The sequence below is a fragment of the Pseudochaenichthys georgianus genome, chromosome 13 (assembly GCF_902827115.2).
Source record: "Pseudochaenichthys georgianus chromosome 13, fPseGeo1.2, whole genome shotgun sequence".
NCBI classification, from domain to species: Eukaryota; Metazoa; Chordata; class Actinopteri; order Perciformes; family Channichthyidae; genus Pseudochaenichthys; species Pseudochaenichthys georgianus.
Window position 1 is genome coordinate 16,989,402 of NC_047515.1, and position 11,759 is coordinate 17,001,160.

Consider the following 11,759-nt stretch of genomic DNA (forward strand, 5'->3'; position numbering starts at 1 on the left):
ATAAAACAAGAATATTCATTTAAAACCATGTATATTTATCGATGCACTAATGTGTTCATCACTTCAATGTTTCACTGTAAAAGTGGGGGTGCATTTGAATGAATGTAATTACTATTGAGTTGCCTTACCTTTAAACATATATTATAATGTATTCGTTGATTTCAATTTTGTATTTTAATCTAAATCTGCAAAGTAGCTAGTAACTAAGTAACATAATGTGAAAATACTCAAGTGAAGTACCTCAATTTGTACTCATGTATTGCACTGTTGGAGGAGCCTTAGACTTAAGTTTTGCATTGCCATATCTACACTGTAGTGTCGTGTGTGACAAAAAAAGCCTTGAATCTTGAATCTAAGTACAGTACTTGAGTAAATGAACTTACTTACAGTCCATCGCTGGTGTGACCCTAATATAATATCAAGGTCAATCTGATGCATTCGGAGGGAGATGAAAGAATAAAGATGTCGGAATTACATCGTGTGTGTCCACTCCCTCACAGCAGATGGCAGTATTACAGAGGGAAAACACTTTGAAACATCCGTCAACAACAAACAGGACACCTTCAGCACGTTTGTAGCTTGTTTCATAACACCAAACCGCACAACACTTCCCTGACCTATGTTAGCGAGTTATTTATATATAGTGTAACGCCAGTCAGAGAAATGATGTGCATTAAACAGATATTTTCGCGAACACATCGCTTAAAAGTCGGACAAGTGCTCGGTGCAGCTTTCACTTCCAGCAGATGTTTTCATGGTGAACAACAAGTAAGGACTTAATATTCATAAAAATAACTTTTATGAAATGCAACTCAATGCCTCCAAACTGACCTTACAGTGAGCCTTTGCACCTTGCAGGTATCACGTGAATCCAGCGCACTTCCCATCATTCATCACAGCAGGTATGTGTGCGACCTCCCTCCCAACCACAGGTTTCCTATGGGCAAGTTTCCCCGCGTGCTGCACTTCTTAATCAAAGATCAGGTGATCACAGAGGAACAGGTGAGCAAGGCATTCATATGTTAAACTACGAAAACACTAGTGTCCATATGTCATAATTATTTAGTTCTGTAATGGTACGATTGATTGACGATGAGAAATCAATCTACCTTTTTAAGACAATTTACACTTGATAATAATAGGATTTAAAAAATTTATATATCATTGTGTTAAATTATTTTTGTTTTGGACAGTTGTTAGAAAACGATGTGTAGATATGTGAGACTCAGTGGTTTTACAATGGTTGATCATTAATAAAAAACATTGTAAAACCTGTTGCTACTGCTGGAAACAGTACATTACCCTGTTGATGTAAATGTCCTTCTTCACAGTAGGTGTGGGTCCCTGAAATTGCCTCTAAAGAATTACTCAGCTGTGTACACACTGAGGAATACTTAAACGACTTCTTTATTGGGAAAATCAATGAGCAGGAACAGAGGAGGACAGGTTTCCCCTGGAGTGAAGGCATAGTGAGGCGCTGTCGATATGAGACAGGTGAGAAGAACATCTGACAAGTCTGGGCGATGTAACATCTCAATGGCCCCTAGAGATCACACCACATGATAACCTCTCTGTGATTGACAGGTGGGACTGTTCTGGCTGCTGAGGTAGCTCTGCAGAGGGGTCTGGCCTGCAGCACAGCAGGAGGAACACATCATGCCTTCCCAAGCTACGGTTCAGGGTATTGTCTCCTCAACGACTTGGCAGTTGCCGCCAAATACCTGATGGGTGTCTCCTCGCACAAAAGGAAGATTCTGATCGTGGATCTAGACGTGCATCAGGTAGATTTACCGTACCTCTACTTTTTATTTTCTCATACTATTATATGCAAAACTTGTCTTTGTATTTGATCAAATCTTTTGAATCCAACAGGGTGACGGCACTGCTTTCATTTTTAAAGAGGAGCCGTGTGTGTTTACATTCTCAGTGCATTGTGGGAAAAACTTCCCCCTCCGTAAACAACAGAGTGACCTAGATATCAGCTTGGATGATGGGATGGAAGACAAGGAGTACCTCTCCACAGGCAAGTGACACATAATAATACATGTGTTCAGAACCAAATAGTGTTTCTGTAAAGTAGGGGTGTCCAAAATACGGCCCGGGGGCCAAATGCGGCCCCGGGACATTTTGTATCGACCCACAAATGAAACTTGAGCTTTTCATGTATTGTACTTATTAAATATATCTGTAAATATATATTACACAGTAGTGTTCACGTGTTAATAAGCCCAATTTACAATAAATTCAGTCAATTCAATTTGAAAATATGTTCTAACAAGTCGATAAGAAAAAAGCCCAATAACTTATATACATAACAAACTTGAAATACCCTTCCTATTTCCTCTTATGATAATCAATCTGGGACTTGTTTTTCTTAAAGCAGATTCAAGTATCAAGCATAATTTACCTACTTTTGATTGATTTTGCTAACTTATAACTTAACTTATAAGCGGCAGTATACCTCACCTCTAATATTTGAATGTATGTGGCCCTCTGTGATAAAGGTTTGGACACCCCTGCTGTAAAGTCACTAAATCTAAATTAAAAATGTTGTCTGAATGAAGTCACATGCTGGATGTTTTAAACAGTGGAGACCCACCTCCCTTTGCTGCTGGAGACCTTCCGCCCGGACCTGGTTCTGTATGACGCCGGTGTCGACCCTCACTGGGAGGATGAGCTCGGGCGGCTGCGTCTCACTGACCAAGGTGAGTGAGGATTTGACATCCAAGGATTTCCACCAATACTTAATTTCTGCATGTTTTTTGATTGACTGTGTGTATCTCTCAGGGCTGTATCAGAGAGATCTGTACGTGATGAAGACTGTGGTGAGCAGAGGTGTTCCCGTCGCTGCCGTTATCGGAGGAGGATACTCGAGAGACAACGACAAACTGGCCCTCAGACACTCCATCCTCCACAGAGCAGCAACTCAGGTACACAACACACATAGATGCTTTACCAGAAATTAACCTTCTCAATACAGAATTGTTTACCTAACTTTGTACACTTTGTCATGACAGCTTCATTGAACATGATATTGTATTAATGTTCTTCATATTTCAGGTTTGGAGGGACTGTGGAATGTAAAACCTTCATGCCCCAAATCCAGAAGACCCACAGAGCCTCACCAGTAGTGCACTGCAGTGCTTCTCAAAGTGTGGTCCACGGCCCACTGGTGGTCCGTGAGCGCCCTTTAGTGGTCTGTGAGTATATTGGGAACATTTCACATTTTAAATAAATAAATAAATGTAAGTTTTCCGCACTCTCGCGGGAATATCTCCGCAATGGATCGAGCATAAGTTTCAATTGATTGCATGATATAGCCCAGCGCAACACCTTCCTCACACATGTTGCCACTTGTTTGTACCATTTTCAGGCGATTTGTAATCTGTTCTAGAAAAACTGTGATTTTGGATATTTGTGGAGTTAGGTGGTCCACGAGTGTTTTTTTTATTGGTTAAGTGGTCCTTGGTATGAACAAGTTTGAGAAACACTGTTTTAGAGCCAATGAAAATATCCTTATTTTGAAAAAGCATATCTGAAATGTAACCAACTAATCATCTAAATCTGCAGCTAGTAGCTACTAAATGCGTAATATAAATGTACTGGAGTGATATGTCTATATTTTGAAATAATAAATCTGGTGTTCTCTGTTAATATGTTATCCAAGTAAACACATTTCATGTTTATAAAAAAAAGTATTCTTTTGGAGACTATGTTTTCCACTCTCTGCTCAGGGTATCTGAGCTCTGCTAATGATATTTGATTGGGGGAGTGGCTGGTGATGCTCATGCAAGTGATTACCTAGAAGTGATTATAGAAAGTGGTTTGACTTGCTGTTCACCTCATCAGGATACAGTCTCATTACTTCTATAGAAGCACTTCACGGTGTCACACTATGTGCTATTGAATTGTATGTGGTTGTCACTGATTAAAGATGTACCAAATATGTATGTTTTACGAAAGTGAATGCAACACAACTAAACTCATGAACAAAAATATTTAATAAAGTAAAACTCAAAAGTATTTACATCAGGTAAGATAAGACATCAAGGTACCAGTGTCACTTCAGAACATACACAGTTGGTCCACACATACTGTTACGGACACGCACAGTCCTTGGCATAAATAGGTACATTAGTATGTTTTTAAATTTCACCTATTTTTATGTCATTCACTGACATCAAGCAGTGAGGAAATATTTGTGGTACAGTGCAATGTTAATTCACAGTATATCAGGCAGTTGATTTTCTAAAAGATACCAGTGGTATAGTTCAGCTTGTTACTTCCACACAGTAAATAACTGTTTAACACACACACACACACACACACACACACACACACACACACACACACACACACACACACACACACACACACACACACACACACACACACACACACACACACACACACACACACACACACACACACACACACACACACACACACACACACACACACACACACACACACACACACACACACACACACACACACACACACACCACACACACACACACACACACACACACACACACACACACACACACACACACACACACACACACACACACACACACACACACACACACACACACACACACACACACACACACACAGAGCTCTTCTTATGATAGTGTTATGAAAGATTACACAAGAGCAGTTTACACAGTTCTATCAAGAAGTATAATTCCTGCAAGTTTAGCTCATCGTTAGATTTAAGGAATGTCTAATTATAAAATAAAAAGACAAATAAATACAAACTTTCCAGTGTAATCAATTTAAAACATTTAACGGCAGGTGGAAGAGTATGTATATTCTCAAAATCTTAGTTGGCTAATATAAAATTCTAAAGAGAGAAACAGTGCATTTCTTAACATATCTCTTTCAGAAATAATAATACATACAAATAAAAGAGTTAAAATCACTAGCCGTAGCAGCACTGGAGCTCACTGTGGTTTGATAATAAAAATATAATTATAATTTCTAAAAGAATGCTGGTTTCATATAATAAATAAAAAATGTGGAAAAGTTAACAATAATAGGCATTAAAAAGCAAAATACTTTACTGCTGCAAAACTATTCGTGAGGCCATGTAAACTTTTTCAATGCTAGATATGATTGGTTCTAGGACAACGGGAAACTAATAACCTAATAATCACAATTTCCAAACAGTTAAGTAAAGCTCTGCCGTAGTGGAGTAGTTTAGTGTTTGTTGTACCTTCAACAATGTCTACATTTCACATGAGTGTAATACACATCATGTGTGAGAGTGCTGAAACTTGAGGCAGAGTTATGCAACAATAAAATCAAGTTAAAATTATATTTTACATATCTGAACTTTCTCTGCCACCACACACCAGTTGGCATGATCAAAGTAGGTGTGTTTGACAAGAAGCTCATCAACATGATTCTCTATCAGCTCGGCCAGTTCTCCCTCCCTGAAGACGTGATAGTACCTCAGGCAGGAGCCCTCCACCTGCCTCTCGCTCCCCTGAGAACTCTTTGTGCTTTCATGCTGCTCTTTCCCCTGCAGCCCTCCTTCACTTTCATCTGAAGACTGCTTCAGGTGCTCCTTCTGGAAAGGAACCAGATCTGGCAGGGCCAGAGAGCCGCACTCCTGCGCCAAAGACACTGAGACACTCTGGTTTTCTGGGACGTTGTTGTTGCCTCCAGGAGCATTTTGTCCCTTGTGCAGGTTTGTGACCGAGTCAAAGACGTCCTCCTCCGATCCGATCACAGACGTTGGGGAAAAGAAGCTCGATACCTGTTTGATGAGGCCTCGTCCTCTCCCCCAATGGCTGCTCTTGTTCCGCTCGTTCTCACCTGTGGGCGAGGATAAAGTGCTCAGGTCTCTGGAGGACGACCGTGAGATGGATAAGCTCCCAAAGTCGAACACAGAATCCAGAGACCTGGAGAAGAACCACAGTCTCTGTGTGCTCTGCTGTGGCGTGGTGCAGTGTGGCGTGGTCAGCTCTTCTTCGTCTGCTACGGAAGATGTGCTTCTAACCTTCCTGTGCTTGTCGGCGTTGCCTATGGCTTCGCTCACACTCTGAGCTGTGGCCCTCTTTCTGGGTTTGGCGGGCTCCCTGTCTGTGGGCGATTGAGGGTTGGGGTTCCAAGGAACAAAGATGTCTTGTTTCTCGAATTTACGACGTTTCTGCTCCATGGCCCACACATAGATCATGATGCGTCCGCCCACTCGCAGGGTGCGAGCCATCTCCTTTATTGCTCGAATTCGACGCTCTTTGGTGGACAAGTGATGGATAACTGTGACAAAACATGAATTCATCAGAATGAAGTAGGATAATGAGGATGCATTTAATTAATGATGATGTTTAGTCACATTCAGCTCTTGCAGGCAACAAAAAACATTCTGTACACTGTGTTTAGCACACAACTAATAAATAGTGTGGGTGTCTTATTACACGCTTTTGTTGGAGGACACACATTAATTATATCAGACTGTTTTCTAAGCAACAAAAGCTTGTGGTAAACGGATGTTTAGCATTATTTCTGACTTCATTTAATTTTAGGCAAATAATGGCTTCAGCAGTAAGGGTTAATGCAAAATATGAAGGGGTGGTTTGTTATTGAGTGGGAGGAAAAAGCTCCATGTGTTTATGCTTTACCTGCAATAGAGAGCACAGCGTCGAAGCAGCCGTCTCTGTAAGGCAGATGCAGCCCGTCGCACATCTGGACCTCGTGACCTTGGCTCCAGGCAAAGTCCACCAGGGGGCGACAGACATCGCATCCCATCTTGAACACCTCCTTGTTGATGTGGAGATACTTGCCATTGCCACAGCCTACCAAGGACAAGACAGTGAGCTACAACACTAGCGGCTGATCAGAAGATTATCAGTGGTAGAATAACCCTCTCCTTAGAAAAGCCAGTTTTATAGTTACTTATTTTGTTTAAAAGGTCCCCTATTATACTCTTTTCATCACGATATTATAGTTCTCAGTTATATACAAAACATGAGCATCTCATAAACGCCTCTGTTTCAGCCCTGTTTCAAAAGTGCTGATTCTGTGTTACTTTAGATGAAAATAAGGAGCCCCTCAGAGATATTTGACAAAACAAATACACAATGGTGCTCTAGGAGGAGATTTGGGTGGTAAGGTGGGCAGGTGTTACCTTGGTTGGTTATTGGCTAATGGTTACACAAGCCAAAAACAGATTATGCCCTCAAAACGTGGCCAAAATCTGATCAGATAATTTTCAGACAGGTTTTTACATAAATGGATCAGGACAAAAAGGGAGGGAATCTTTTTTCCTAAAAACTTTCAGAATCCTTTTACACAGAGGGGACACATATTTATATATAAAAGACATGAAAAGTAGATTTTGCATAATAGTCGACCTTTAAAATAAGCAAGGTACAAGGTATTATTGATCAAATATTGTGGGATTGCTAAAAAATACATCTCGGCTTGAGATGACACCCACCAATGTCAGCCACGATGCTGCCCGGCTGCAGATCCAGCAGGAACTGTTGCACCTTTGGCCAGGCTTTGTAGCGGCTGTCGTTGAAATATGGAGCAATCTTGTCATAGACGCTGTGCACATGGTCTCTCTCGAGCTGACTGGCAGCCTCCTCCATCATGTTCATCCAGGCAGCCTCATGCAGACGCCTCACAGTATCATGTCTGCAGGGACAAACACATCTCTAAAATAAGCATTCTCTTGCATTAGGAAAAAAGCAACGTCAACTCCCCAAAGGGAACGGCACATACTGTAGGAGTCCCACTCTACTTTTCAAAAGGTGCCAGTGAGGATGCTGTTCCCATCCCACAGGGCACTCAATTTCCACAGCAGCTCTGTCAAATTGTTTTAACAATAACGCAGAAGCAAAAGGTCAACACATAAATCCTATTTTTTGTAAATAAGATGCAAATCCAACAACAGTAATGTCATTGTGAAAGTTTATTTAATTATTCATGGTTCTCATTTGCCACGTTTTATACTGTTAGTTTTAGTCAGTGTCACAAGCATCCGCTCACATTCTAGGAATCCCTTTCATCTAAGCTGACCCTCATTGATTCTGAGTAGGACTATCAATCTTCCCTGGAAACCAAGATATCGGTGTGGATGGATTTGGTCTGATTAGATCATCTAAGGTTAATAAAGCACAGCATAACCAAATATCACTTTACTTAAGTTGAGGTTGTAACGTTCATTGTAAAATGGAAAAATATGTTTTGTTTTCTTTGATACATAATTTTGGCTAATTCATAATCTTTTTTTTTCAAATTGAGAATGACTGAGAATAAACATTCAGACTTTTATGACGTTCATATTGTAGGTGACTCATATCATTTCAGAACTGATTGCAAATGTGGGCATGAAGTTATTGTGATGTTTGTGGCACGTCTGTTTTTCACAGCTCCCACTGCAGCCCTCTCAGTTTATTAGGATGCGGCCCACAGCTCCTGCAGTGCTGCTGCGGCTCCCCAAAGCACTTTGTGTACAAAGAGTTTTCCTATGTTATTGTCCAAAGGATAACAGTGTTTCATACAAAAGACAGATGCAAAGTTCCACTTGACCTGAATGGTTATGTTTCATAATGTATTATCAGGACGTTTCATTGCTTACTGCATCATCATTTCATGCAAAGCAAACCCACACCAAAACACAATTTACATAAAACATTGCCAACAAGAGATTTTAAAAACAGATTTGTACAAATGCACATGGTGGCAAAGTCGGATAATTAAATCAAACTGTAATAATCTTAATAAGATTGCCAGATATGCCTTTGTTCAAAAACATCATCACATGCTTTGCAGCATGGCATCAGTTGGTTTGAATAGGCCTGCAAAAATATAGCAAAATGACTATTTATTAAAAAACGTTGACTTTTTTTCATTGAAAAGTGTGTGCTGCTGGATATTTCTGCTTTTATAAGATTATGTAGACTGGGCTACATATCTCCAACTAGTTTTATCCTGAAGTTAATTTGGTCTGCAAGTATTGAGGGAGATATCATGTAATTTGTGGTTATAGTTGGAATTTGATATAGTAGATCATTGGTCAACTCACATCATGTATGTAATGGATTGGAGTTGTCAGTGCCAATCAATACCAGGATGCATTGTACATCAGCCATCATACATCTGCCATAGATACTAGTATATACTTGAGAAAAGAATTTACATTAATCTTGTATTTCACTGGATAATACAATCCACCTTATTAACCGTATTAAACTCTGCTCATGGTTGTTTCAGTTCCCTATTAGATAGCACCAAGTTAAGAGTCGACAGTACATCAATATCTACCTCTGCTTTAAGTCCGTCTGCCTGTAAAGAGAAAGACTCACAATAACAAATCTAAAACAGATGCAACCTAATGAGCCAGTGCACTTTGATGATGAGGTTAGCCAGAAAGAAAAGCAATCAGACATTTCCCCTCCACCTCTCTTAAAATGAATTACATGGATATGCCCTTGAATGTAATACCGCCTAGTGCCTCTTTGTGTGCACCAGTGTACACAATGAATACTGCTAGGATCATTAACAGCAGGATATTAGTAGCAAAGGCAAGCACAAAGGGGATACACAAAAGGCAAATATGTCTCTTTATAAACTGATGGCGATGTGGGGCAGATATCCATTGCCAGGCTTGTCCGTGTACTCCTTTGTTGGTAAACAGTGTGTGTGCAGCATCTCCTCTTCCTTCACTCAGTCCTATTTCTGGACCTCCATCATCTGCTTCTTCCAGCCAAGTGGAAGGAAAACATCCCTTATGTAATGTTGTAATATGGCCTCCTAGGTGCTCAATTTCGCCTGAGTTTCTCGGCTGCTCACTAAACTGTCACAGTCTCCTGCTGACATTATGTAACTGGCAGCTCACAGCACTGCCTCTAACGGGAACTCAAATGTAATCAGAATATACAGATTTGTCCAAGGCATAGGACATTCAAAATCAGCCATCACTTATATAACATTTGGCTTTTGGATTAAGCTAGCCAGGTGAATCTCAACATCTCACAACTAGATCCAAAAACAGATATTTTTAATTACAAAATGTTCCTGAATCCCTGAGACCTTAGGTCAGACCTCAGCAGTGCTTACATGGGATTAGTGGTGTCAGGTTTACACATCAACGGTTTGCCTGCCAGGCATTACATCAGTTAATGACTGGACATTAACATGTGGTGAGAGGTAGTCTGGTCAAATTAGACTCCCCTCACTGCTGCATCCATCTATTATTCTCTCCAATGACGTGTTTCTTTAAAAATATGCCAACAATAACGAGCTAATGTATTCATACTAGGCTTTAGATGTAGAGCCCAGGTAAGGGTCAGACAAAATTAACTAAATTAATTCAGAATAGTATTGTTTGTCCATTGGAAACATATTTCAAATATATACAAAGCCATTTATTTATTGATTCTATTCATTTTCATTTTAATAATGGGTACTAGGACTTGCACTAGAATACACATGAGCTTCTACTTGCCCCATCAAAGTTTCTTACATCAATTAAATTGTACATTCAAATGTATCCAAGGTCAGAGTTAAGACAACCCAAAATATAATTAAATCGTGCAATTACTGCCAATGTTTTCATATCCTCTCCTGCATCCTTGTGATTATACGCCAAACAAGCAAAGCCTCTTACCGTAGAGTTCAACGGGTAAACCGCCGTGCAGTGATCCGACAGGAACGCCTCTAGGCTCGGGTCGCTGGAGGTAAACTTCCCTCTCTGATCTAGACCATCGATCTGCCAGGGTCACAGGCACGCGCTCCTCTCGGCGGTACCGAATACATTATCAACAGCATCGCGAGGAAGGATAACGTGAGCGGAGAGAAGTGCCTGCCGTATGTTACCGCCAACTGCGGACTGTCCGCCGTACGTTATCAAATCCATGGCAGGTTGAGCTCCACACCTGTCAAGTGAGGTGGGAATTACAGCAGGACTTCCGGTAAAACGTTTCAAAAATAAAAGCCTCATTCGTGAAAGAGTAAAACATTTCCATTACACGTGTTGTGTGTGCTAACCCCAAAAATGACAAGGCAGGCTTCCTCCAATAACACTAGAGTTTACTTATTTGTAGGGTTGGCAGGGTTGCCAACTCTCACGCATCTGGCGTGTGACACACGCTTTCACTCTCAATCTCACGCTCTCACGCTGCCCAAACTATTCTCACGCCAAAAACAAGATGAACCGGCGATCGTTTTTGCTTGGTTATTTACAATGTTGAGTTGACGCTCTGCTCAAACTGTCGATCCGCTCCCTCCCCGCCCCCACCACTCTAAAGTCTTAACGTAACAGACAGCAGAGCAGTGGGAGACGGTTGGTCATTCCCCGACCCGTATTGCGCATGCGCAGATCTAAAATCCAGTAGAAATTATAACAAGTAAAAGTCTGCTGCTTATTGTTCTACTAGGCCAAAATAGAGTCAACGAGTATATGAGAGTGAGAGTGCGTTAATTAATATATTTGACAGTTTGGAGTAAGTCTGTAGATTTGTTTGTGTGTGTGTTTCATGTACTACACACTCATGATAATTAATTTTATTGGATACATTTTCCCGGAAATTATTGCGATAAACGATAATATTGTCGGCACCGTTGTATGACCATTTTAGACCACTGACATAATGATAATATATAATAATAATTCAAGTACATCCTTTCAAACTGCTAGTCACATCCTCATGTAAATGGAAATGTATCGAGGTCAGAAAAGTTATGGAGTTCATTTTTATTTATCCTACGATAAGTCAATTCATTGCTTATCGCGACAGGCC

At 40.6% G+C, this 11,759-nt stretch overlaps 2 protein-coding genes across 3 annotated transcripts; one reads left to right on the forward strand and one right to left on the reverse strand.

Annotated features, from left to right (window-relative positions):
* Window positions 1-480: 480 nt before the first annotated feature.
* hdac12 (histone deacetylase 12) lies at window positions 481-3,948 on the forward strand. 2 transcript variants are annotated; one of them, XM_034097209.2, is made up of 8 exons: window positions 481-768; window positions 859-1,002; window positions 1,335-1,494; window positions 1,585-1,781; window positions 1,873-2,023; window positions 2,589-2,705; window positions 2,788-2,930; window positions 3,061-3,948. In XM_034097209.2, the coding sequence occupies exons 1-8, from the start codon at window positions 664-666 to the stop codon at window positions 3,082-3,084; spliced, it is 1,041 nt and encodes a 346-aa protein (XP_033953100.1). In that variant the 5' UTR covers window positions 481-663; the 3' UTR covers window positions 3,085-3,948. The 2 variants fall into 2 exon arrangements, with proteins under 2 accessions (XP_033953100.1, XP_033953101.1); XM_034097210.2 differs by having other exon boundaries at window positions 1,431-1,494.
* Window positions 3,949-4,569: 621 nt separating this feature from the next.
* Window positions 4,570-11,263, reverse strand: trmt9b (tRNA methyltransferase 9B). Its single transcript, XM_034097204.2, has 4 exons — window positions 10,628-11,263; window positions 7,451-7,650; window positions 6,633-6,806; window positions 4,570-6,270 (listed from the first exon to the last, which is right to left on the reverse strand). Exons 2-4 carry the CDS (start codon window positions 7,611-7,613, stop codon window positions 5,321-5,323), a joined length of 1,287 nt encoding a protein of 428 aa, XP_033953095.1. The 5' UTR covers window positions 7,614-7,650; window positions 10,628-11,263; the 3' UTR covers window positions 4,570-5,320.
* Between the last annotated feature and the right edge of the window lie 496 nt (window positions 11,264-11,759).

Coding starts and splice junctions, on each gene's coding strand:
- hdac12 (XM_034097209.2), top strand. CDS start 664: ATGATGTGCATTAAACAGATATTTTCGCGAACACATCGCTTAAAAGTC. Junction 769..858: donor GTTTTCATGGTGAACAACAA/GTAAGGACTTAA, acceptor TGCACCTTGCAG/GTATCACGTGAATCCAGCGC. Junction 2,706..2,787: donor GCTGCGTCTCACTGACCAAG/GTGAGTGAGGAT, acceptor TGTATCTCTCAG/GGCTGTATCAGAGAGATCTG.
- trmt9b (XM_034097204.2), bottom strand. CDS start 7,613: ATGAACATGATGGAGGAGGCTGCCAGTCAGCTCGAGAGAGACCATGTG. Junction 6,807..7,450: donor CAGCATCGTGGCTGACATTG/GTGGGTGTCATC, acceptor TGTCCTTGGTAG/GCTGTGGCAATGGCAAGTAT. Junction 6,271..6,632: donor CGCTGTGCTCTCTATTGCAG/GTAAAGCATAAA, acceptor GTTTTGTCACAG/TTATCCATCACTTGTCCACC.